Source organism: Amblyomma maculatum, chromosome 8, assembly GCF_055883805.1.
Source record: "Amblyomma maculatum isolate TAMU_Amacu chromosome 8, ASM5588380v1, whole genome shotgun sequence".
NCBI classification, from domain to species: domain Eukaryota; kingdom Metazoa; phylum Arthropoda; class Arachnida; order Ixodida; family Ixodidae; genus Amblyomma; species Amblyomma maculatum.
The window spans coordinates 27,957,129-27,983,349 of NC_139351.1; the positions used below are offsets into that span (position 1 = coordinate 27,957,129).

Here is a 26,221-nt window from a genome sequence, read left to right on the forward strand (position 1 = left end):
GGTGTGGCCATTACATGCGTGCGGCCATTAAACGCGTGCATACTGTGAATTAAGCTAGCTGTAAAATGACTAATACAGTCTTAATCAAGAAAGTAGTTACCACATTGTATTCCTTATACTGTATATAGCCACATGTTGGTAATAGTTTTCTAATTAGTAGTTTTTTTCTATGCTGTTATTTGTAAGTAAAGGAGTGAAAATGCTGAATATTTTCAAAACTAAAGGACAAGTGAGTGATAGAAGTGATTGCATCTTTCAAATCGGCATGAAGAACTGATTAACACCGTTTATTTAGTCTTAACATAATGAAAAATGTTCTCAGAGCCCTGAGACCTTCGGAAGCGCTGCTTTATACATACGTTTACCAAGTTTTTTTCTTTCCTTGGAGCAGAACTTCGAAGCGCCGTCGAATTCCACCGTGGTGGCACCATCATCGACGGAGCTGTCCTTCCAGCAGTTCCAGCAGCAGGCCAATCAGAGCAGTGGAGCCACCGTGGAGCCACCTGAAGAACAGATGTCTGCAGGTGAGAGGAGGTTCACAGCAGGTTCATCCTCATGAGCACTCTTTATATATATATATATATATATATATATATATATATATATATATATATATATATATATATATATATATATATATATATATATATACAGTCAAACCCGGTTATATCGAACCCGATATATCGAATTTTGGTTATATCGAACTCATGAAATATCCCCTTGAAAATCCCATGTAAAAGTATAGAAAAGCCGCGTCATATATTGAACTCAATTTCACCAATCGTTCGATATATCGAACTCCTCACCACGCACTGGAAAGTGTGCCTTCCCCAAAGACGATCGCATCACCCTTGGCCGTTTGCCGCGTGATGTTTTCAAGCCACGCGCCGAAGGACTGAGAGGGGACAGTTGGTCTGGGCAGCGCCGCGCGCATCTGCAGTTATTGTTTCCGGCGCGCCAACACATGACGTTTGCAAGCCATGCGCGTGGGTGTGCCCATTCTTTTGCCGAGCTATCTCTCTCCTTCAGCACGCGCTACGCATGCACCAAGCCAGCTCAGCCCGTTTTCAGACAGACGTCGGACGCTTTCTCCAGCGAGTGTTGCGAACCCTCTGCACGCGGCGGCTGACATGGCTATGGCGCCTGCGGACCTTAAGAAGCAGCAGCTCTCTCTGTTTTTCTTTTTTTTTTTCTTTTTTGCGAGAGTCATCCTTTCTAATCGTTGTGCTGTACGCGCGAGGTACGTAGCGTAAGATATGGCGGCTGCGGACGTTACGAAGCAGCAGGCTATTTCTTTTTATTTATTTTTTTTTTTTTGGCCGGAGCCATTTATCTTTGCATGTATGAATCAACGGAAGCACGCGGTCTGCTGCTGCGATCATGACGCCCGCCCCCCAAGCGCGGCGTGATAAATCGAACCAGGCTTGTGCAATCAAGCCATCACGGGCACTCTGCCAAATTGCTCCCCGCCACCGGAGGAGCTATAAAAGATAAACGCGCCCTGCCGTTATCGCTGCCCAGCATCTTGGCACGCTGCCAAGAAATGAGCTGTGGATGCGACGACCGAAATGGGAGTGACGCATGCAAGCGAAAACGCTCCCGATTTCTGCCGCAGCCACACAGAAACCTTTTATTGTGCTGTCAGGGTGGCTCGAGCGGCAAGGGGGACGCAGTTTCAACAAGTTTGAAATTTTTTGCTCTGTTGCTGCCGCTCGTCGCTGAGATCGCTCAATCGCTTGCATGTTAGCGAGCTGGTCTTAACGCATTTTCTTTTTTTTTTCAAATTCACGGGTGAAAAAGTGGAGGGTGGGTTCATTATGGGAGTGGATTGATTACGCGACACATGCGGTATCGTTTTTTGGCATCGTAAGTGCCGTCACAAGCCAATTTTTGTATATCGAATTATCGATATACCGAACTATTTCGTGATCCCCTTCGAGTTCGATATATCTGGGTTCGACTGCATACATACAGTCGACGACCGATTTTTCGGACTCTTAATGGACCATGAAAATGTCCGAAAAATCGGGCAGTCTGAAAAAAGAAATGTGCACCAAAAAAAAAGCTCAATTTATTGCCTATTATTCACTTTGAGGCCGGAAAAAGTCATGAGTGCTTTTCTGCACCACGCTCTGCTTCCGTGCTAACAGGTCCGCCTGAATTTCGCTTGCATCAGCTCAGCTTGCGTTTGGCTGTGCTGCTGCAAGTGAGTCGTCGTCGTCGCTTTCAGACTCCACAAGCACTTGGCGAATAATTTCTGCCTCTGTGAGCCCAGCGCACAGTTCCAACTCTTGGTCTACGTCTGTGAACTCTGAAAATGAGACGGCTGATAGAATTTCGACGCCAGCAGTGTGAAGGTCGTGAATAAGCTGCTCACTGCCCGACAACTGCTCGACGACGCTTTCCTCGTCCAAGGCAGCCGACTCGTCATTCAGCACAAATTTCGCGTGGCGGAAGCAATTGCACAGTGTTGTTGGTGCTACAGACTTCCACGCATAGGCGAGGGTACTAAGTGCTCCAAGCAAATCGACAGAGTAGGTTTTTCCACTGCCGAGGAACACCACAACCACCAACCACTAGATCACGATACCGACTTCGTTAAGTGCCTTCTCGCTGCCGTGCTGCGTGGGGGAAAAAAATAATAAAAGAAAAGAAAACTTTATAAAATTCGGAAACAGCTTCTTGAAGAGAACTGAAGTTGATTCAATAAATGGAGCCACAGTAGCGACAGAACATAGTTCTCGCATCAGCACGACCACGGCTAGGCCTACTCGCTATGCTTGGCAACCCATGTGAAACGCACGGCAAACACACAGAGGAACAGGCAGTCGAAGCGATCACGCTAAAAGAAATTAAAAAAAAAAAGCACTCCAGCAGCCAGCAGCGACGGCAGCGACGTTGTCCCGGTAATGGAAACTGCTAGGCAAATAATATAGCCTTGATTTAGAGTCAGTTTAGCTGAGGAGTGGCACGCAAGGCCGGCACCGGTTTCGAGGCTATCGAAGGAAAAAGTAAACAAACAAGATGGCGGTGACACCGCTCAAAATGTGTGGCAGTTGGCCCGGCTGACGCTTGGAATGTCCGAAAAATCGAATAGCCCTCCTAAGAGCGTCCGACATTTTGAGCAGCATAATACATTGACTTTATAAGGTATGTCCTGGGACCGGGAAAAAGTCAGAATAATCAAGCATGTCCGAAAAAGTGGGTGTCCGAAAAACACCCAATTTGTCACATACCTCATTTCATTTCTTCTTTTCACTGGAATGAAATAAACCTTTGTTGGTAGACTGCACTGAATCATTACCGAAAAAAATTCACCCCCAGTGTAAAATTTTTTTAACCCTTATGCGTTTAGCGCAGTACCTATACGGCAAAAACAGTTAAAGGGTTAAGTTAACCCTATCCTCTAAAATTCAAGCTGCTCGCTTATCTCTCAAGATAGTCTTTGAACCGGTTTTTAGATTCTGCTATTTTTATCTGATGTCTTCTTACCCTGGTGCTTTCACAAGTTGTAAACATTAAACAAGTATGCAAAATTGCAGCTATGCGGCATGCCAAAAGCCTGACCGAGTCGGCCGAGGAGTACCAGTTGCGGCAAGTCAAGCGGACGTACGACGAGGTCGCAGTGGTTACGGGAGAGGAGAATGAATCCAATGTTTTGCAGGCAAGTACAGTATCTGCTCTCTTTGAGTGTTGCATTCCCACCTTCTCATATGATTGTGGCATGCTGGACAACTGTTGTGGACAATTTTCACACTTTCGCAGTCCTGAGACATTTTCTCAACTATCTGTAAGTTTTGGTTGAAAAATACCACCTTTTTCGCACATTATAGTGTTCCAAAATTGCAAGTCTGAACACTTGATCCTTGTGGTCAAATCACGCCGTCTTGATCAGCCGTAGATCGAGAAATAACGAGCTCCACCAGCATCATTTTGGTCTTGTTTGAAAGATAGTGATTCAGGCTATTCCTATGTCACGATTGGCATCCGCGGACACCTGAAGCGGGAAATAAAGTGACAAAATTGCATGAAACGCGCTGCAATTGGGCTTTGAAAGCTTGTGACCCAACTCTAAATTTCTCTAAATTGCTGACACTCTTAAGTAAAAAAGAGGCTGTCTAGGAGTGATGACGATTTACTTTTTCCCTAGTTTTTAAATGAAAAGTCGCATCTTGCACATGCTGTGCAAGGTGACTGGGGCCGGACTTTGTGCTATTATGGTTGTCCTCTGAATTTTCCCCATGCCCTTGCAGATCAACTGTAAGCTGTTCACATTTGACAAGGTAACCAGCTCTTGGCAAGAGCGGGGTCGTGGAAACCTCCGGCTCAACGACCAGGAGGTGGACGGGGTGCTCCAGTCCAGAATGGGTGCGTGCATGCCTTCCACAGATTGGTCTGGCTCTCATGGAGCAGTTGTGTAAATGTACAATTGTTATGGTAGCAGGATCTTAAGCACGAGGTTCGCACTTCAGTAGATGTGAAATGCAAGAGCTCTAGTGTGCTCTGCATTGTCAGTGCGCATAATAAGGAACCACAGGGGTCAAAATCAGTTTGGAGCTATGCAGTGGTGGTGTCTGCTGTAGAACTTTGCCACTTTTGGATAGTAAACCACACAAAGAGGTAAGGCCTGCTTGAAAGTAATGTTTTGGCTATATTTGCAATAGCTGGCCTAAGAATCCCGATTCACACGTATTTAAGTTTGCTTTTAGCGCTCCAAAACATTTGCTCGAAAATTTTCCCCGCATAATTATCGCACCCCCCAACTTCGCATCAATTTTCCGCAAAAAAAATGTCGGAGCATTATGCGAGTAAATACAGTATGTCGACTTTTCACGTCATTGTCTTCTTAATATTTGATCTTTTATTAGACTTCCAGTCAAATGTTCGCGGTAAACATCTACCGAGCGTCGATAAAGCTATCATATATTCGATTTACCGCCGATAACCGATCGTTATATCTGGTTTATTTTTACATAGGGGCAATGGGAAAAATAATAAATCCCAATTCCAAGAATTTGATTTGTACAGTTGAACCTCAATATAACGAAGTCAGTAAAATCTGCACTTGAATTCATTACCTTGAAGTTTCATTAACGTCGAAATTAGGCTGTTAACATGCAAATAAAATTCTGAAATGATGTTTTGGTGCAAAGCACACTCGGAAGATTTTTTATTTGTGGGTAAAGTAGTCTGTCACTTTCTTTTGAGTCTTCTTAGCAGTCAACATTGGCATTATGCACCGTTCATAGGCCCACAACGACCGCATAGCCTCTCCCTCTCCTGTAGAGCCCGCGAAACGCCTTAGTACATCAATCGCATCGACTACTTCATGGGAGGTGGGGACGTCGTCACACTCGTCCCGATTTTTCGTTTCGCCGTCACTCTCACCTTGCAATTCCTGAACCACATGGTTCAGGATGGATTCCATGGTCACCTCTTCAGTCGCGAGGACACAGGAATCGCACAGGACCGCGCCACCAATGGGGATGTTTTGCGCCCGGGTTGACATGACCCACTTGAAAACGGGTTTATCCACATCTTCATAGGCTGCTGCTTTCAACCTTTTCCGCTGGCTGGCTTGTCTCTTTTTTTAAGGAGTCGATGATGGATTCCTTGGAGCTCAAAATCGTGGAGAGTCAACTTTGCGGTATCTCGAACTTTGCGGCGACATCTTTCTTCTGGCCTTCATTTCTAGAGAGAGCACGTTTCGTTTGCCACTCATGCTGCCGGAACGGAGCCGCCAGACAAGCGTCATGACTGCAACGACGACGAGGAACAGGTCACTAGTCACGCAACAATGCGACAACAAAAAAATGCACACACACTGCACGCCCACATGCGCTGCGCAAAAAAATAGGCATAAACTGGGTAGGGAGCCAGCATGCTGCGCCACGGCACCTAAACGGCGCCGACGCTCATGCCGCCTAGTGGAGTTGCTCAGCACAATGTTTGTGTCTCCCGCGCAATAGTACATCAGATGGCGCAGCGTATGCCACGTCGTATCACCATCATCGTCACATTTTCAAGCGCGCTCGGCTCTGCTGCGCCGCCGCGCCAAGGTTGACCTACCTTGGCCGTGCTGCGCTTGTTTTCAGGCTGCGTGCGCTTTGATGGCCGCTGCTCTCAACCGCTCAGGTTCATGGTACACCTTTCTTCAGGTATTGAGCCTTGAACTAAATTTTGTTACATTGAAAGTTCGTCGAAATTTACTTCGTTATAGGGGGGCTAAAACTACAGTGTGTTCTATGCGCCCAAAGTTGCAGAAACTGAACTACTTCGTTACATCGGGGATTTCGTTAAATTAAAGTTCGTTACATCGAGGTTGTACTGTATATAGCGATATATCGTTATATCTGGTATCGTTATAAGTGGACTGCACTGTACCTCTCTCGCATAAATGCAACTTGGTTACACTGTCTGAGTTTGATTTCATGTAAAAATGAAAGTCCCAAATGAAAAACAGTGTCACCGTGTGCTGTTCCTGCCACTTAAGAGGCAACAGGGGCGAAATGTATGTGGCAGTCGAGCGCTGCAAAGCCGCACGCGCGGTTCCTTCACTTGCCACCGCTGGCTCGTGCTTTGCGCTGCACAGTGCTGCAAATGTTTGGCGGTTTCTTCCCCCCTGCTGTATTTCTCATTGCATTTTTATTCTCTTTACTTCCTGAACAGATTGCGCCGCATTTATTCCAAGTTCGTAGCAAGCTTTACTTTTTCTTTTCATACTTGCCGCATGCTTTCTCTCACGGCTTTAGTGCCTACATAAAGTTGGCTTCTCCTCAGAGCTGGTGAGCCTGGTGGTAAAGCCATTTAAAAAAAATAATAATAATACTAAGGGGTTGTAGTCTTTTCTTTTTTTTCGCAAAAAGAAAATTTGCCTCGCTATCCTGGGTAGCATGCATGCGGCGACGTCATTTTGTGAAAAGTGTGTTGCAGCGGTCAGACACTTTATTATAACTGATTATTATAAAAATGTCTTTACTATAAAGGGGAAAAAAATGTACTGTCTATGCAAGATGTGCTAGGACTTAGTTTTACTTTACTATATCAGAGTTTTTACTATATCAGAGTTCACTATAGCGGGGTTCTACTAGTTACCTGGTTCCTTGAAGACCGAATGAACAAATGTTTACATAAAAGGTAATTGAGCTATCAAGGTTTACAGGCCCACCATCCTCTAAGCGCCGATAATGAAGTTTTTGCAATACGATCTGTTTGAGCTCATTTGCTGGAGCAAAGCCTCGATGGACGTTATGCTTGACCCTTGGCATTGTATTAAGTTGGTTTCCTTGGTTGCTTGTTGTTCCATATTCTTTCTTTTCTTGCATGGTGAGTTGCATTGTCGTCATCTCTTTCCCTCCCTGCAGTGATGCGGACGCAGGGCAGCTTACGCGTGATTCTGAACACCAAGGTCTGGTCCGGGATGGTGGTGGAGCACCCCAGCTCCAAGACAGTGCGCACGTCAGCCATCGACCCCGATGGAATTCGGGTCTACCTCATACAGGTGAGTTTTCACCTCATACCGCTGACCTGTCTCTGTTCACTGCAGAACAAAGGCCTCTCCCCTTGTCAGTGTGTTCCATCCGGTGGTCCTTTGCCAGCTGAGGCCTCTCTTGCACTCCAGCTATGCACTGGGCTGACAATGTGCATAGGATCAAGCTTTTGCTGCTCAAAGTTCACTACACTGCTGTTAAGATGAACGCTGTGAGAGATGCATTTACAAGCATATGGGTGTGGGCTGGTTGGATGTTCATACTTGATTAGTACAGTGCGCATGTCGTGGGTGAAGACAGAAAAGGACACACGAATTGCTGGTTGGTTTCCCATTGGAGACAATATAAAAAAAAAAAAAAATTCCCTCTTCTTCGAACTGTTCTGTGTAACCTTTGGTTAAGATTCACTTTACAGTGACCGCGAAACAGGGCTACCCCCATGCGCTGGCTTCACAGTGCACTTGTACAGGATCTTTGAGGAAAAAAAAGAAAAATAACATGCTTCTGCGCAAAAAAGTGGACCCCCATTGGATGGCTTCCACACACCATCGCTCAGTACTGCGGAAAAACTGTCTTGACACTTTGTTGCCAGTGTGGAAAAGGCAGAGAGCGTCATCACATGCTGTGCATTTCCTCCCATGGACTCAAAGGTGTGTGCGTGCAAAGCGTGCCCACTGGTGGACTTGAGGCTTAAAAAATCTTCAGGGCCGCGTTTTCTACTGTCACAGTGTCACAGAATGCATCATCACAGCACAAAGATGGCTAGATATTGGAATTGTGCACATTGTGTGTGGCGTGTGGAAATGCGAGTGGCGTTTCTGCTCGTGAAATGGGCAGGCAGAGTGGAAAGCAAAATTTTAGAAAAAAAAATAAGAAAAGTGAAAACGATGAGAAGAAATGCAGCTTTCATGTAGAATAACAAGCTCTTCTCATCTTTTCAGTCTTCAGCTCATTACAATTTTTATTTCATAGCAGGAAGAAACCCGTAACCTGTAAGCGTTGTCTGTTTCGCAGCAATCTGGTCGATATCATTCTGCAGGACATCCAACTGCTGAACATAAAAAACAAAATCCCGCAGGGAGTCGATCATTCTCAAAGCCTCCTGGTGAGACGCAGCCTGCACAGGTTCCGGTTCATCGTCATCGTCGCTACTGTCACTGTCCTCCACACCAGTGACTGCTGCAACGATAGCCTCGTCTGTCGCCTCGTCTGTCAGTTCATCTGTCACAACTATCGTTGACATGTAAATATTCAAGTCCCGACGTGTCGCCGTCGCTACCACTCACTGTGGACCAAAGTTCGGTTATCGCTGTGTCGGCAGGAGCTTTGCGACCTTCCACGTCACCAGCAACCCCAGCGAAGCCAGCCTCCCTGAAGCAGTTCATGATGGTAGAGGAGCTTACTTCTGCCCATGCTCCAAAAAATGAAATGCACTGCCATCAGGAGCGAGATCTTCAGTTCTGGCACTGGTCAACATTCTCGGACGATCCTCCATTGCTGTTCACAAAAAATCCAGGGCCAGCAAGATGGTGGCAACGGTGATGGCATGCTAGGAGAACCATGCTAGAAAGACACAAACACTGCTGCACGCCTACCTCAAAACATGTGCAACCGCAAAGCGGGGGCCTGGACAAAGGAATTAGGGGAGGATAGTGCAGCGCAATCCTCAGAATGAGCTGCTCCACTGCAGAGGCAGAGGGGACGCGAGTTCCCTAGGCCACGGGGTGCTCAGAGCTCTCCCTCAGAACGGCTGTGCCTAGCAGTGTTTATGCCATCCCTCCTCCTCCAATTTGCCGAAGCATTGCAGTTTCACCAATAAAAAGGAACTTGAAGAGGAATTTTTTTTTTTAAACCTTCACAAAATAACTATAGACAGAACACTTTATTCTTATTGTGTGCAATTCATCACAATGAAGGAAGTAACATATTGCTCACTGCTTTGCGATATTTATACTGAGATCAAATGGATGCTCAAAACACCCTTATATTTCAAATGCACATCTTACAAAAATTCAACCAAACTAGATGGGCAGGAATTGAGAGCAGATTTAAAACAGCTCCTAAATATTGACCAAATGTGAAATTTTCAGTCACCTGGCTCTAATACAGTGGAGACCACTTATAACGTAACCGCTTTTAGCGCGGAACCGGTTATAACGCGGGTTTTTCTGACTCCCGGTATTCGTACCATAGAACTCAATGTATAGGCAGACCGCATAATACGCAGGCGCGCGAACCAGAATACCGGTTATAGCGCGGTATTTGGGAGGTTGAAGGCGCACTCCGCGCCCTTCGAGGGAGCGCAGTCCGCGGTGGAGAGCAGTGGGCGCAGTGGCTGTTGGGCGGACGCGCACGACGAAAACAGAGAGGGAGAAGGCAACCCCGAAGCACCCGACGAAAGGCAGGCGCGTACATCACCATGGTAACCATGGAGAATGTACGTCATGCTGGCAGCGCCCAATCCGAGCGTGCGCGGCACGCAGTGCGGGGTAGAAGCAGTAGCGCAGCCTTTTTTTTTTTTTCTGGCCCGCCAGTCTTTTTGTTGTGTCCGTCGTCGTGACTTGTGCTACTTGTGCTGTTGATTCTGCTGTCATGGCGTCGGCGTCTGCGTCTTCAAGTGGCATGAAAGAGCGGCATGCTTTATCGCTCAAAACGAAGGAATGCATTATAAAGGACGTCGAGAGCGGGTTGAAGAAAGTGTCGGTGGCGGCAAAGTATGGCATATCCGACACAACCGTGTCGACTATTTACAAGAATCGGGAGAAGGTGCGGCAGCAACTGCAGCAAGATTCTTCTTCGCTGTCGCGAAACAGAATTCGTGCGTCGAAGTATGAGGACGTGGACGCAGCACTTTTCAGACGGTTTCGAGAAGTGAGGGCTCAGAGCATACCAGTAAGTGGCCCCCTGCTCCAACAAAAAGCTAGGTGCCTCGGTGCTCTTCCAGGCTACGACGACTTTAATCCACTTAATGGGTGGATCCAACGTTTCAAAGATCGCCATGGCATCAGCTGCAAAGTTGTTTGCGGCGAAAGCGGCGAAGTGAACGACGAGTCCATCGCAGCCTGGCTTTGTTTAAATTTGGAACCTATGTTCTCGTCGTATGCGGACAGGGACATCTACAATGCTGACGAAGCTGGCTTATTTTACAACCTCCTGCCCAACCGCAGTCTCGCGCTGAGAGGCAAACCTTGCTCTGGCCTGAAGGCTTCGAAGGAGCGTATCACAGTGTTGTTTTGCGCAAATAGGGACGGCACCGATAAGCGTCGCTTGTTTGTAATTGGCAAATCGGCGAGGCCGCGTTGTTTAAAAAAAAGTGAGTACCTGCCAGTGACATACAAAGCGAACAAAAAAGCGTGGATGACGCAAGAGCTTTTTACAAGCTGGCTTAATAAGTTTGATGAAGATGTGGTGGCAGAGAAGTGGCGGGTTGTGCTTATCCTTGACAATTGCACAGCTCATAACATCCAGCCAAAGTTGACTGCAGTCAACTTGAAATTTTTGCCTGCTAACACTACTGCTAAAAGTCAGCCCCTTGACCAGGGTGTCATCGCCACTGTAAAGGCACTGTACAAGAAACGCCTTTGCGAGAGAATTCTACTGAACATACAGCAGCAGCAGCCCCTCAAGGTGCATCTAAGGGGCGCAATTGACATGGTTGCTGCTTCGTGGTGGCAGTTGAAGGCCACAACGATAAGCAAATGCTTTCAGAAGGCTGGCTTCATGCGCAATGAAGAGGCTCTTGAAGCTGAGGAGCAGGGCGACGTTGTCGATGAGGCAGTCGACGCTGACGACGTGTGGTCCGGCCTCATTGAGAGCAACTTTGTTTCCGCGACAGACACTTTTAAAGAATATGTCGATGCCGACGAAAATGAGCTGGCTGTCTGCGAGGAAGTGAGCACGCACGACGTGATTGTCGAAGCGGTGCGCAGTGGCGTGGAGCTTGCGACCGAAGATGAATCTGACAACGACGATGTAGACTCGATGCCTGATGTGCCTTGCAAGGACGCGCTCGAATGTCTGAACAAAGTTAAAATTTACTGCGCGAAAAACAGCTTCAGCGATAAGGCGCTTCAGTGCTTAAGCTTTGTTGAAGACGAGATCGTTCGGAGTGCAGTGAAAAAACGCCGCCAGACGAAGATCACCGCATTCTTCTGCAGATAATTCACTTGTGACAAACATCGTTCCTGCTGAGTTGCAATTGTTTTGTGTGTGTATGTGTGTATGTGAAATGTGCAATAAATTGTGTTTAAAAGGTAGGCTGCTCTATTTCACATGCGTAACAGCCTAAAAACGCGATGTTTTGGTTATAACGCGGTACCGCTTATAGCGCAGATTTTCGCAACTCTCGCGACTTACGTTATAAGTGGTCTACACTGTACTAACAAAAATGCTTCGTTCTGGCACATGTCCCCTTAAGATGAACAATGTTCTCATCCTTTCACGTTCAACTTAATACGAGTCTACTGCTTTGCTTGAAAATGCAAAAATTTCAGATTTTCACGATCATGTACTGCTTATTAAATACTATGGCATTTTGTAACAATGCAGTGGCACAGCAGAAGCTTGTAATACGAACAGTATGAGGTCCCTCCAGCTCAGCTCATATTAACCAAGTTCAAAGTAATGAAAAAATCAAAAACTTAATAAAGTTTGAATTTATTATATTTACTGTGTATATGATCCAGCAGTTGCCACCAAATGAACTTGCATTCGTGTCATGGAGGCGACCGCTTGCACGATATAAGGTGTACACTTATGTCCCCATGGCATTACCCAAATAAGCGCAGTGATGGGCACCTTCATTGCGAACACATCGTGCTCATGGCTTAGAGTAACCGTGGCTGATGACAGTGATAATTTAGGGTTAAATCTTCAAATAGCGAACTTTGTGCTGCACTTTTGTGTACGATTTCGAGAAGATTCTTTCACTGTTTCATATAAGTAATAATTCGACGAGTTAAGTGGGGCACTTGCTAGGCAACTTTCTTATTTATGAATAATCTGAACAAAACTTTCACATTTTGTGTGTCTTGACATGTTGATTCCAAAAGTGTAATTATTATTGTCATCGGACAAGTAGTTAGTGAAATACTACACAAAGAAAAACGAGTAAAATCTGGGTTCTTGTTTGGATAAAAATTACCGTGTAAACAGGAAACCGTAGCACAATAGTTAGAACACGAAAACTATTTAGAATGCTTAAGGAGTTGATAAGGTATCAGTCAAACTCCTAGGTCAATTTGAGCTAGTGTTGCAGCTCGTCAAAGTTGCTGGTGCTGAGAAAATTGCCATCTTTCTATGTCAAACATGTGACCCATTTAAATATTTCTGAAAGAAATGCTGCATTAAAAAAATGCTCATATTGCACGCGACATGCATTTATCTTTCTGGCAAAACAGAAATTATTTTGATAGCTGAAATAGAACAGATGCTGTGTTGTCACCGAAATTGCACATGGGTCAAAACTGCGGTTCTGAGATAAAAAAGACATGTCAAAATATTTTTACTGGGGAAAAAAAAAATAAAATCACGGAAATGCTTCAGGAGAATAATCTGGATGCATCCCGTCTTTACGCTTCTTTTTGACAAGCTTCTTTATACTCAAAGAGGCGCACACTTCTCTGTCGCCCTGTGTCCATCCTCACATGGCCGTAGTCCTCATCGTGCATGCTTTCAGCGAAAGTGATCTTGTGCACCTCTCTGTCGCATTAGTGGCACGGTCGAAATTGACACTGATTACGCTATCAGAGGAAGCGTTCTCGTGCACTTCTCTATTGATCGCATCGATGTTTAAGTGGCCGGAGTGCCACCACTGAGAAGACCGGAGTTGCCGCGCACGATGTCAAGGGAAACGTCTTCGGTCATGGTGGCGTTATCGGGCAATCTTGGAGCCCGATTGCACTTGCAACATGGTCGCAGCATCATTATGCGTCCTGTCCCTGCCGTTCTTTCATGAATGGCCGAAAGGATGCTTGGCTCAGAACTTTGCCGCAGCAATACAAGCACCTGCTGCACGTGATTTTTGTTGCTTTTATCACTTCTGTGCGGTAGTCAGGGATGCTTACTGAAAAAAGAATAAAATGCTGGAAACATGGGCTTTGAAACAAAACCAAAATGGCGCTGGCAGAGTGTGTAGTTCCCGGGCTGCAGGCGGTTGAAACGGACGAGTTGAGACCTCAATTAAAAGGTTTGCGAGTGTGTAGTTGCTGCTATGGGGACCTATGCTGAAGTTTGCTGCGCGATGCCAGTGCTTGGTTTCTGATGGAGAGGAGACAAGCGTCATTACCTATGCGCAGCATACACGCATAAAACAAGCACAGAGCAGTCTACATGGCCGTGCTGCACGGAGGCTTTTTTGGCGTTTCCACGGAGGGCGCTGGTGCACAGAGCAGTGCAGCGTTCCCTGGCCTAGGTTGTCTCTCCTATTAACGGTTATAGCGCTTAACATGAGCTTGAAGCCGAAATTTGCAGATTGGTGCAAAAGGGTCTCAGGACCGCAGAAATGAAAAGATAAAATTGCTATTTTTGGATAGATTTTCGACTTTCAAGTGCTGTGTCCCCCCTTAAATGTTCTAGCTAAGTTGAAAAATGTCTGCTGTTCTTGGTTGCTTTGAAATTTTTAGTATGTGCATGCAGGTTTTGAATAAAAACTGGAAAGGACTGGAAAGCCATGAACAAAAGCCAAAGTAAGAAATAAATGTCGATGAAATCACGTTCAAAATGTTCACTGTAGAATCCCCGTAATCAGTGCAGCTGTCGGGCACAGGTCTGTCAAATGACTTCGCATGGGGCAAACAAAGCGGTGGATGCAGGGATACAGAACAGGGGCTAGCAGAGTCCCGGTCCACAGGCTTGGAAGAGGAGGGACCAGGGCAGGAGGAAAGAGGGTTACAGGCTTCATCAGCAGTGGGCAGGATGTGTTCGAAACAGCAGTGCATCACACGGCCACAAGCACAGCAAATAGGTTGGCTACCTGGTGTCTGCCACGGTTAGCAACGTTGGAAAGGTGGTCAGACGGGAGGAACGGGAATGGACCAAAGGGGAAGGCGAAATGGAACATATGCTGCTGGTGCCTGTCAGGCAACTTTGACATAGGTAAGCGGTGCAGCAGTGGAAAGCAGATGGCGAACTGATGGCGTGGCCTTGGACACTTGCTCTTGGGTCATGTGCTGGACTGTCGGTATCCGGTTGGATGGAGGGCTGAGGACGGAGGGAAGCAGGGGCAACTGCCAAGTGACCTTTGTATAGAGACACTGCTTTATGGGGAGAGTGGGTTTGCCTCTGGACTCGTATTCAGGGTTTGTGCCATTATCAAAAGTGTCCCTATCAATCAATCAATCAATCAGTCAATGAGCATTTATTTCAGCAACAGAGTGTACAGGTGGTAAAAAAGGACGGTGGAGAATAAGCGGCAAGTTTCATAGCTTGACAAAAGCCCTGTCCCCCTCAAGCAGTGAGCAGTACCTCCCTGACCGGTAGTCATACGATTGGTGGAGACGCCAGAACCGGAAGTGGCTGCCACTTCCGGTTCTGGTGTTTCCACCAGTCAGACGACTCAAGGTCAGGGAGATGGCGGCACTTTCAATAACGACGCAGACTCGGTATACAGACCCTGTTCTCAGGTCTGGACTGAGGGTGACCGAGTGAAAATGCATTGTCTGCGCAGTTTGTCATAGCTCTGACACAGGTTGAAAGTGACCCTGACAGAGTTGGGATTCTTGGCTAAATTCATGTTGCCCTCAGTGCCCTTGAGCCCATGCTTCATGCGATCAGCTTCTGTAATGGACACATTGATGAGCTTGCACATGTTAATTATGTCTTGCGTGTAGCTGGTAAAGGTTTCACCACTCTGCCACGATTAAACATGAGGATGCTGCTCGGCATAAAGTTTGGGCACGGCTGGGCAACCGAAGGTGCAGCGTGAAGCTAATCTTGAAAGCGGACGAGGTGGAGAAGTCCAATTAGTGTTTTGGATATTGGCTACGCCCATTAAGTAGAAGACCACATTTTTAAGATTTATGAGCGCTTATCTGGTCTTAGGAGGACACGATACCCTGCTAGTGTAGCAAGCCTCAGTGAGCGTCCGGTCATGCAGCTCCAAGGTGGTACCCTGCATGCTCCATCGAAAAAAGTGTAGCGAGCTTTATTGCAGGTTCAAAGACCAGGCAAACCAGAAAGCACAAGCGCGGGCTCAGACACTGAGTGCTCTAGTCTCGTACTGGTGCATAAGCTTCAGGTGGTCATCTTTGCTGGTGAAATGTATCGTGATTGAAACGAGGTGACTGCAGCAGGAGCTCTGAGCACCTCCCGTTACAGCTCACGCCATGCTGCTCACATGACATGGCTATGAGGTGGAGGAGTTGGGGCACCGTCGTAGTGCCAGCGCAGACACGAATGCCAGAAAGCAAAATTTCTGCCACCCTTGTCTCAGATGTGCGAGAGCTATTGCATGCGAGCAAACGGGCTGTAGCGATGGACGTGCAATGCTCACCCCATTTTTTTTATCCTATTAGTTTTTGCTGCTTTTGCGCATAAGCTGTTATAGTTCCAGAAGGGAAAGTAGCAATGGCTGCTGCATCTGCCATGCAGATGCGTTGATAGCGCTTGAGTGTGGCATATTATGTCAACTACAGCCCCTCTCCTCTTTTAAGTCGTAGACGGTCATCTCTTGTCAGTGTGTTTTATTGTGATGAAACTTTTGCTTGGCTCTGCCAGCCATTCTGTAACTGAGTGCTTGTTAAAGGTTGGTGTGGCAAGTTTGTTGTCTCAAGGCCAACCACCGCACACTTTCATTACAGTTCTCAAATACCCACGCTTGAACAGGGACGGCGTTTTGCAATTGAGAAACTTCGTAATATGTAGGAATTCATTGTATTGAGGATCGTTAACTAGAGGTTTATCTCTACGCGGCCTGATTGACTAAGTTTTGTTGTAATTAAGCTTCACAACCTGACAACCTTGCTTCCCATCCAAGCGATGCACGCACAAGCACAAATTGTAACGAGGTGTGGAGTGGGCCTGATTTCATTTCATTGGATGCTAACTGGAACACTAGTTTCGGTCGTGCTGACACAAGAGAGAGGATTTGGGGAGCCAGGGGGACCTATAGCGATGTGTGAGTGATGGAGCTGTTTAAATGCTCTGGCACCTGCAAGGGAATGGCTGAAACTGCAAAACTAAAACTGCAACTGTGGTGCAGGTCATGACAGATGTGTTGAAGTGGTTTGTGTGCTTACAACTTAAAATGCAGTGCAATTTTTGTGTGCTTATCGACAACACCTAGCACTATCGCCTATGGCGAAAGAAGCATAGAACTTTTTTGGTTTTGAAATAAAAGGCTGCATCTCATTCAGTGACCTGGAACTGGTTTCGGAGATTCTTTGCATACTAGGAGAGGAGTTCCGAAGTGACTTTTCTGTGTGACAAGATAAATTATAGACTTTAGTGACATCGTCATGTTGAAGCTTAACTGCATTGCTCACTGATGTGAGAAAGTTTTCCTTTTTCTGTGTGCATCAGTCTCCTGTTGTTACATTGTTCTTTGGAAGTTTGGGATTGTCATTGCAGAGAGTTTATGACTTTCCAGGCCAATGCCAAGGATGCCGAGCAGCTGTATGGTGCACTAGAATGTCGGGTGGCATCCCTGAAGTCGGCGGAAGACAGCAGCTGTGGTGCGTCACCCGCATCAGCACCACAGGGGCTCCCTCCTCCACCCTCTGCTGACAGCTCGTCGTCATTCCCAGAGTCGGTCGGCAGCGCAGAAGACGATGGAGCACCGCGTGCGAAACGGCCACGCATGCAGGAGTCTGACGGAAGCCTTCCGGACAGTAGCCACCATGACGGAGAAGAGGACTCAGTTGCGACGACAGCTGAGTGCGAGAGCAGCGCAGAGGACAAAGGATAGGCACAGGCAATGTGCGTGCAGAGCATCATTTTGAGGAAGTGGCAAGGACAGAGATGCTTGTTGAAGCGTCGTCAATCTAGCTGCCAGAATTCGGAATTTGGGCTCTCCAACGGTTCTGACAGAAAAGGCTTAGTTGTGCCACGTGTCCTAATCAGTTGGGGGCCAGGTGAGAAAGGTTGCGATGAATATTAGTCGAACACACTTTTCTCTGTTTCTTCCCTGATACAGGTGCATCGCAAACTGTCTTGGTGGTCGCTGAAACATATCTTACCTCACATTTCGAGATTTGTTCATGCTAATAGGTTAAATATGAAAACTGCTTGCTGAGCAATTCGCAGCATCAGTTGCGACTTCACAAGTTCAGCTGGGCTGATTAGCGATTGTTAAGACTGCTTGCATGGCTTTAATGTTATGTCTTTACTACTATGTTTATTGTATTATGATTTGAGCAAGTTGCACTGCGTTCAGAAAGTTGACCTTGAAGGCTGTATACTTGATTTCTGGCAGCCCCTCGAGTTCAACTAGGAACATATTTTGTTAAAATTTTGCGCGTATGCCAAGAACAGTCCAAGATTTCGATTATGTGCATATGCACATTGGCCACTGATGTGTACTTTTTGGGTTGTCTTTACAGCCGAGCTGAATTCATAACTTTTATCAATTAATATTGCGGTTAGCTGTCATGAACGGATTGCTTTTTGTTTTGCCCATATTTATAACTGATAATTGACGAGAGCAGGGCAGGTTACCAAGAACAAGGTTTTAAGTATGGCTGTTTGGCAAAGTTCCTCGTGGTTACAGATTTACTCAAGTGTGCTTACTGGTTCCTAAACAACTCGTACGTACATCTGATGTGAACCGTTGGGGTGCCCAGAACCTACAATGCAAGCTTCTCGTCTCATCTTCTTTTTGGTGTGCAGTCATGTCACCAGAGTGTAGTCGCTTTGCTTAGCTTTTCTTTTCCCCTGCAGTTTTGCTTTCACCGTTTTTTTGTGCATGCTTCAGTTTTCTGGGATTTTTTAAGTCCCTAAAGGGCCTCTAAAGATTCCGTTCTCATTACCCACTGTGTGGGTGCATTCTGGCTCTTCCTTAAGCCGTGAAATGCATTATTAGCGTTTTTTGTTTGAGGGGGTAAGTACCAGAAAGTTGGACTCCGCTGTTTTCATTTTGGGAGGTTAAACAATGAAATGTTCCTGTGATGAATCATCTACAGCGAGGCTGTAGTTAATCACATGCCTTCCTGGATTTTAAATTCAATTCCAAGCTTGGCCAAGCAAAGACACTGGCCCAGCTTGGCTTGACAAGCCGTGGGTGTGCCATGCTAAATATGGGCTAGTTTACTCATCGGCAGTAAGGAACATGACGGTATCTTGTTGAATGGCTGTTTCTGAAGGGACGGATTTTTGTGGAGAACAGTTTGCAGCTTGGCTACGGATGCATGCTTTGGCTGGGCTTGTAGACAGCAATGTCTTAAAAAGTGACGCATGGAAGAAATTCTGTAATGCTTTTGTTGTCTTGCCAGCTGGGGCACTGCTCAGATATTTGTTTGCCAAATGAATTTGCCTAGGCTTGAGCTTTGGTCGGTCAGCAGTTATGATCTGCAGGGAAGTTATTCTTTGTGCATTGTCAGTTAAGTTTTGTATACGTTAAGTAATGGATTGCTGGTAGGCTTTATCCCACCAGAGTGACATGCTGCCCTTGAGTACTGCAGGCAAACACAGTTCGCTTTCTCTTGACATATCTGTGGTCAAGCAGCATCGCCTAATTTTGCAAGGCGACCACAGTGCTTCATGCTTCTGGAAGTAGGTAGTAACAGTATAGTTAATTGTTGGTTTGTTTTTTGTTGCCATTGCATGTTGTACCTTTCAGGTGACATTGCCTCATTTTGAGGGTGTGAAAATGCTTTATAACATGGCATATAGGCTGTAACCCACAGTTCATACAAGTTCTGTTGAGAAGCCTGCTTCTATCAGAACCGTTGACGAGGGATAAGACAAACGATTGCCAAAAAAAGAATCCATTTTTCATGCAGCATGAGGGCATGTATAGTGAACCATGTAGTAGAAACACCATGTTTCAGAAATAAAGCAGATGTGATGATGTAATTTGACACTCTTGCTTTGAATGATCTCTTGTATCGAACTACTAGATCCATTCAAATTGAGCTATTTCTAGATTCTTGCGCTACGAAATACAGTCGCCGACCCATTTTTCATATATCCTCAAGAGGCCAAAAAAGTGTTTGAAAAATAAGGCAGACTGAAAAAACAAATTCGCAATAAGAACACCACTTTATTTACCATGTGACTTAAAAAGCTTGTCAATCTCATTCTCACAGCTGCTGTCCTCTCTAACGCAGCAACAACAGGGGGAAAACCACGAAAAACGGTCGGAGCAGCATGATGTTCAGACGGAAAGAGGCACTGGACACCAGAAAGCCGGTTCAGGAGGAGCCTCGCTTTTCCCACGTAACCCTATGTCAGCATCTTTTTTATAGCACAGGAAAAAAATGGCAGCCGTTTCTGCAAGAACAGTGCAAGTCGTAAAAGACAACGCTGCCTCACAGGCTCCAGCAACCATCTAGTCCAACCAACACAAACCTTTCTTGGAGGTCTTGTTTAGTTGAGACTCCTGATGTATTACAAAATGTAAATATTGGAGGATGGTTAAGCTTCGTTATTAAGAGTTTAATGCAATAGCGTTATCAGGCCCCATTCACATCACCCTTTCATGCTCCTCTGATACGAGTGTTCTACACTGGTAGAGAGCACCGCATCCATCACACTCGTTCCAGAAGCACGTTTTCGCTTCTTTACACACGACGGATGAGTGAACCCTCATCGCCTGTGCTTTTTCTTGTGGGTGACCCCGTCGCCGAGCAGGTGGGAAAGGTAAGGTTATCATGGCCGGGAGTTTGACTTTCAAATGAGCTTGGCCCAATTGGGTGTCCACCCCAAAGTATGCTATGCCTTGCTTTCCCTAAAACCTAATTTCAAGAAAAATGAAATGACCTTGAGCTGAAATGAAATGACGATTCTTTGGTGTCCACCCAAAAAGTATGCTGCACCTTCCATTCCTCCAAACCTAACTTTCAGGGACCATCAAATGCCTAAAATGAAGTATAAAACAAATTGGTCGAGAGATAGGTACTCCCCCACAAGTCAATTCATCGCAAGCATTTTTCAACCAGCTTCATGAGCACTGGAGGTATCGGCGATTAAAAATGGCGTTCGTCCTCTCCCCCCTCAACTGAGCACTCGGAGACACCAGAAAAAAACGAAGAACATAGCTCGGCAGCTCCGCCCACGAAGCGTCATCGGGTGACACTCGGTTCTCACACTTCCGGCGCTTCCGGTGGCCGCGCCTGTTTTCCCGAGCGTCGCCCACGCATTCATCGGTCTCTACCTTTCCCGTCCCGTTTCCGGTTTCATAACTTTTTTCATCAATCATCACGTACCAGTCTTGTGTTAGTGAATCGTCTTGAGTAAAAGTTCAGCGCGCCTACATAATGATGGAAAACCAACTAGCCGCCATTACAGCATTGCTTTCATCACTTTTGACCTCTCGGAATTGTGTGCGACAGCACAATGCGCAGCATGCGCTGCGCATGCCTGCAGGTGAGCATTCTGCTGTCCACACACACCTGCCCCATTCAGCGCAAATTAGCGTGCATTCCTTAGACCCATTTCTTCTCTCGCACTGCCGGGGTCAGTCTCGGGTGTCAGTAGCTTTGGGACCAATGGTGGCCGATGCGATAGCATCACTCTGCATAGATGCTGGTAGACAATCGAGCGTGCGAGTTGCACGCGTGCAAACATTTTTTAGTCAGGAGCGCTTTCATTTGGTCGGCGAGAGGCATCTCTTGTTAGCCACCGTACTATTGTGGTACATAGGAGCGCTTTCATTTGGTCGGCGAGAGGCCTCTTGTTAGCCACCGTACTATTGTGGTACATAGGAGCGCTTTCATTTGGTCGGCGAGAGGCATCTCTTGTTAGCCACCGTGCTATTGTGGTACATAGGAGCGCTTTCATTTGGTCGGCGAGAGGCATCTCTTGTTAGCCACCGTACTATTGTGGTACATAGGAGCGCTTTCATTTGGTCGGCGAGAGGCATCTCTTGTTAGCCACCGTACTATTGTGGTACATAGGAGCGCTTTCATTTGGTCGGCGAGAGGCATCTCTTGTTAGCCACCGTACTATTGTGGTACATAGGAGCGCTTTCATTTGGTCGGCGAGAGGCATCTCTTGTTAGCCACCATACTATTGTGGTACATAGGAGCGCTTTCATTTGGTCGGCGAGAGGCATCTCTTGTTAGCCACCGTACTATTGTGGTACATAGGAGCGCTTTCATTTGGTCGGCGAGAGGCATCTCTTGTTAGCCACCGTACTATTGTGGTACATAGGAGCGCTTTCATTTGGTCGGCGAGAGGCATCTCTTGTTAGCCACCGTACTATTGTGGTACATAGGAGCGCTTTCATTTGGTCGGCGAGAGGCATCTCTTGTTAGCCACCGTACTATTGTGGTACATAGGAGCGCTTTCATTTGGTCGGCGAGAGGCATCTCTTGTTAGCCACCGTACTATTGTGGTACATAGGAGCGCTTTCATTTGGTCGGCGAGAGGCATCTCTTGTTAGCCACCGTACTATTGTGGTACATAGGAGCGCTTTCCTTCGGTCGGCGAGAGGCATCTCTTGTTAGCCACCGTACTATTGTGGTACATAGGAGCGCTTTCATTTGGTCGGCGAGAGGCATCTCTTGTTAGCCACCGTACTATTGTGGTACATAGGAGCGCTTTCATTTGGTCGGCGAGAGGCATCTCTTGTTAGCCACCGTACTATTGTTGTACATAGGAGCGCTTTCATTTGGTCGGCGAGAGGCATCTCTTGTTAGCCACCGTACTATTGTGGTACATAGGAGCGCTTTCATTTGGTCGGCGAGAGGCATCTCTTGTTAGCCACCGTACTATTGTGGTACATAGGAGCGCTTTCATTTGGTCGGCGAGAGGCATCTCTTGTTAGCCACCGTACTATTGTGGTACATAGGAGCGCTTTCATTTGGTCGGCGAGAGGCATCTTTTGTTAGCCACCGTACTATTGTGGTACATAGGAGCGCTTTCATTTGGTCGGCGAGAGGCATCTCTTGTTAGCCACCGTACTATTGTGGTACATAGGAGCGCTTTCATTTGGTCGGCGAGAGGCATCTCTTGTTAGCCACCATACTATTGTGGTACATAACTTATGTAGCCACCATACTATTGTGGTACATAACTTATGTACCACAATAGTACGGTGGCTAACAAAAGATGCCTCTCGCCGACCAAATGAAAGCGCTCCTGACTAAAAAATGTTTGGACCCGTGCAACTCGCACGCTCGATCCGTCCGTGTTCTCGCCGGTGTGTTATGTTAAACATAACACACCGGCGAGAACACGGGCGGATCGCTACAAAGTTTGGATATCGGAACAGGTGAGCACGAATTATTCGCGAATCTTAAGAACTGAGATTAACAAAGAAAAAAAAAGTGTACTGTTTTCTTTTCATTTTTTTTTTCTTTTTGAAGTCCTTCTGCATTGACACTTCCTAAGTGTCAATGCGTAACATGCACGCGTGTTTTATCGTGTACTGTCAGCCTTTGCAGCGCCAAGCCATATCAGCCTTTGCAGCTCACGATGTCACAATCGATGTTCTGTATCTATCGGGTACAGCACGCGTGAAGATGAATCGTGTTATCACGTCAACAGCTGTTATGAAATATTTGTTGGAGTCCTGGGAATTGATGGGTCCAACGTGGTTCACAGCAATGGTTTCAAATGGGTTAGAGGATGGCATCCGTGGGTTCAACGAGCCAGCTGCACTCCAGTTCGAGGGTTGAACCTTTGGCATGTGTCACGTCCTCTCATGTAGCGTTCTACCTTTTATTTAAAACTTCATGTCTTCCCAGAAATAACGTCGCTGGATTTTCGAGTGTCCGGGAAATGTCGCCATGACCATCGTTGTCGTGGTACGATTCTAGCACGTTTTGTTTCAGAGCTTCTGGTATTACAATGCTATGTATCTCCTTTCCTCCACTCTTCATCACATGCACGAGTTTGTCATTGACAAATTTGTATGGCGTCTCTTGCCTGCGGCCGTTGCGTTTCCGATCGGCTCGTTGTGCGTTGCTTAGTCGGCCATCTTCGGCTCTAAGGATGAAGACTCCGTGCGCGTTGTCAGGCGGCGTCTGCCACTACAGTTGTCTTCCCTGATGTATGGCGGATGCTGAAGTTGTAAGACATCAAGACTAGCACAATGCGGGCGAAACGTCTATTCGGATTTTTCTTGGCATTATGTGCGAGACAGCCCTGTTGTCCGTGTAGACGTCAAAGTGCTCGAGTCCTTGTAGGTAATAATGGAATTTTTCTGTAAGGGCCCAGTACACTGCGATTGCTTCGAGTTCCGTTGAGTGCTTGTGCTTGTCCGATTCTGGTACTTTCTTGCTTGCATATGCGATTATGCCCGTTCTGCTTGCGTGTTTCCGCAACAAGACGGCGCCAAATGCTGTGTACGAGACGTCGACGTTAGCGCTCAGTTGGAAGCGATGGGTCAAAGCTAGCGAGTATGGGCGCCTGCGTCAAACATTCTTTGAGCTTGTCCACTGCTGCCTGACATTGTGTAGTCCACGTAATCAAGGCGTCCTTTTTCATCAGTTTGGGGAGGGGCTTGGCGATCTTCGCGTAGTTCTTTATGTACTTGCGGTAATGCGATGTCAACAGAAGGAAAGATCGCACTTCTGTCCTTGTGCTTGGTTTGCATTATCTTGATATAGCGGCTGTCCGTTCTGGGTCGATTGCCACTCCATTGCGAGATATTATGGCACCAAGGAAAGGGATGGACTGCACTCCAAACTGGCATTTTTTGAAGTCTGCTCTCAGTCTCAGATTATGCAAAGTTTGGAGCACTTCACTGACAGTGTTGATGCGCTTTTTGGTGTGTCCGTGAAAATGCATATGTCGTCCATATAAGCGATCACTTTGTCCTTGTCTATCAGCGTTTGTCGACCTTCATTCATCACTCTCTGCATGGTTGAGGGTGCCGTGCATAGCCCAGAAAGCATGCGGGTAGGTTCACAGGTAGGTTCACGTCACAGTCAAGGCCAGCTGCGCAGCCCCCTCGCCAAGCTCTGCCGGAGTTGCCGTGTGCGACTCCTCATTGAAAAAAGAATAGTCTCCATCTGGGAATCAAACCTCCATCCCTTGGATCGCCCGACGAGCGCTTTACCGCTGTGCCACGCCCCGGGGCGTGAAACGCTCTTCATAATTCCGCGCTTGTCTACCGTGAGGATAGCAGGATTCCGCGAGTGACAGATACTGCGATTGACGCACAATTTGAAAGTACCGAAGACTAAAATAGTTAAGTCAATTAAGTGACGTCAGATCCTTGACGTCACCCATCTGCTATCAGCTATAGGGCCAAGCGGCGACGAGTACGTGGCGTTGGGAGTGACATGCTGCGCCTTTCCTTTCCTGTAAACGAATTATAGACCGCCGGTAAACTTACGCGGACCTGCAATGCCTTTTAGACCGCACTCCATCATCAGACGTCCTTTTTCTCATAGGAGACTAGAATGCCAAGGTGGGGAGTGAAGAAATATCCGGAATTACAGGCAAGTTCGGTCTTGGTGAGCCAAATGAAGCTGGGCAGAGGCTAGTAGAGTTTTGTCAAGAAAATAACGACCATAGCGAATACTCATTTTCAACAGCACAAGAGGTGCCTGTACACATGGACTTCACTGGACGGTCTGTACAGGAATCAGATCGATTATATTCTTTGCCGTCATGGAGAAGCGCTATACAAGCAGTAAAAACAAGGCCTATAGGGCCGATTGTGGCACCGATCATCATCTTCTTGTTGCCAAATTTAAGCTTCGATTGAGGACAACACAGAAAACTAGAAGGCCTTTCAGGTATGATCTGGATCAAATTCCATCAGAATATGCTGTGGAAGTGAGGAATCGATTTCAAGAATTAGATCTAGAAGACAGAGAGCCTGAAGAGATGTGGACTGATGTTCGTGATATAATACGAGAAGTTGCTACTAAGGTAGTTCCAAAGCAAAAGAAATGCAAGAAAGCAAACTGGTTATCTGAAGAGGCTTTGCAAATAGCTGAGGAAAGGAGGATGGCAAAAATTATGGCGGAAAGAGAAAGATACAAGGTTCTCAATGCGGATTTTCAGGAAATAGCAAGGAGAGATAAGAATGCCTTCCTGAACATACAGTGCCAAGCAATTGAGGACAACAGCCAATTGAGGAACACAAGAGCTCTGTATAAGACAATCAAAGATATCAAAGGAAGCTTCTGTGCTAAGCTGGGCATGATAACAAACGAGGCAAAGACCTCACTGAAGCCTCAGAGATAAAGAAGAGGGGGCAGGAATACACAGAAGAACTGTACGAGAAGGACCCGGATGTGCAAACCCAACATAAGACCGTTGTGATTACTGATCTCGAGCCGGGCATTCTGAAGAGTGAAGTTGAATGGGTCTTAGCCAGCCTTCCTAAGAACAAAGCTAGCGGAATAGATGGCATTCCAGCTGAGTTGCTTCAAAACCTCAACCATGACGCTGTTACATTCTGCATACATTATGTCAGAAGATTTGGACAACCCTACAGTGGCCACAGGATTGGAGGTCAGTTTACATCCCCATTCCAAAGAAAGGCAGTGCCAAAGATTGTTCCAACTAACGCACGATCGCGCTTATTTCGCATGCTAGCAAGGTGATGTTGAAAATCCTCCAAGGTAGGCTGCAGCAGTATGTGGATCGGGAGCTTCTGGACGTGCAAGCTGGGT

At 46.6% G+C, this 26,221-nt stretch overlaps 1 protein-coding gene across 1 annotated transcript in view; it reads left to right on the plus strand.

Moving 5' to 3' along the window:
- Positions 1–19,502, plus strand: part of RanBP3 (ran-binding protein 3) — a 50,133-nt gene extending 30,631 nt beyond the window's left edge. Inside the window, exons 8-12 of the mRNA XM_084576152.1 lie at positions 392–524; positions 3,543–3,664; positions 4,254–4,368; positions 7,365–7,501; positions 17,077–19,502. Coding sequence (XP_084432278.1) covers positions 392–524; positions 3,543–3,664; positions 4,254–4,368; positions 7,365–7,501; positions 17,077–17,394 — 825 coding nt within the window. The 3' untranslated portion in view covers positions 17,395–19,502. The remainder of the gene's footprint in view (positions 1–391; positions 525–3,542; positions 3,665–4,253; positions 4,369–7,364; positions 7,502–17,076) is intronic.
- Positions 19,503–26,221: the final 6,719 nt, after the last annotated feature.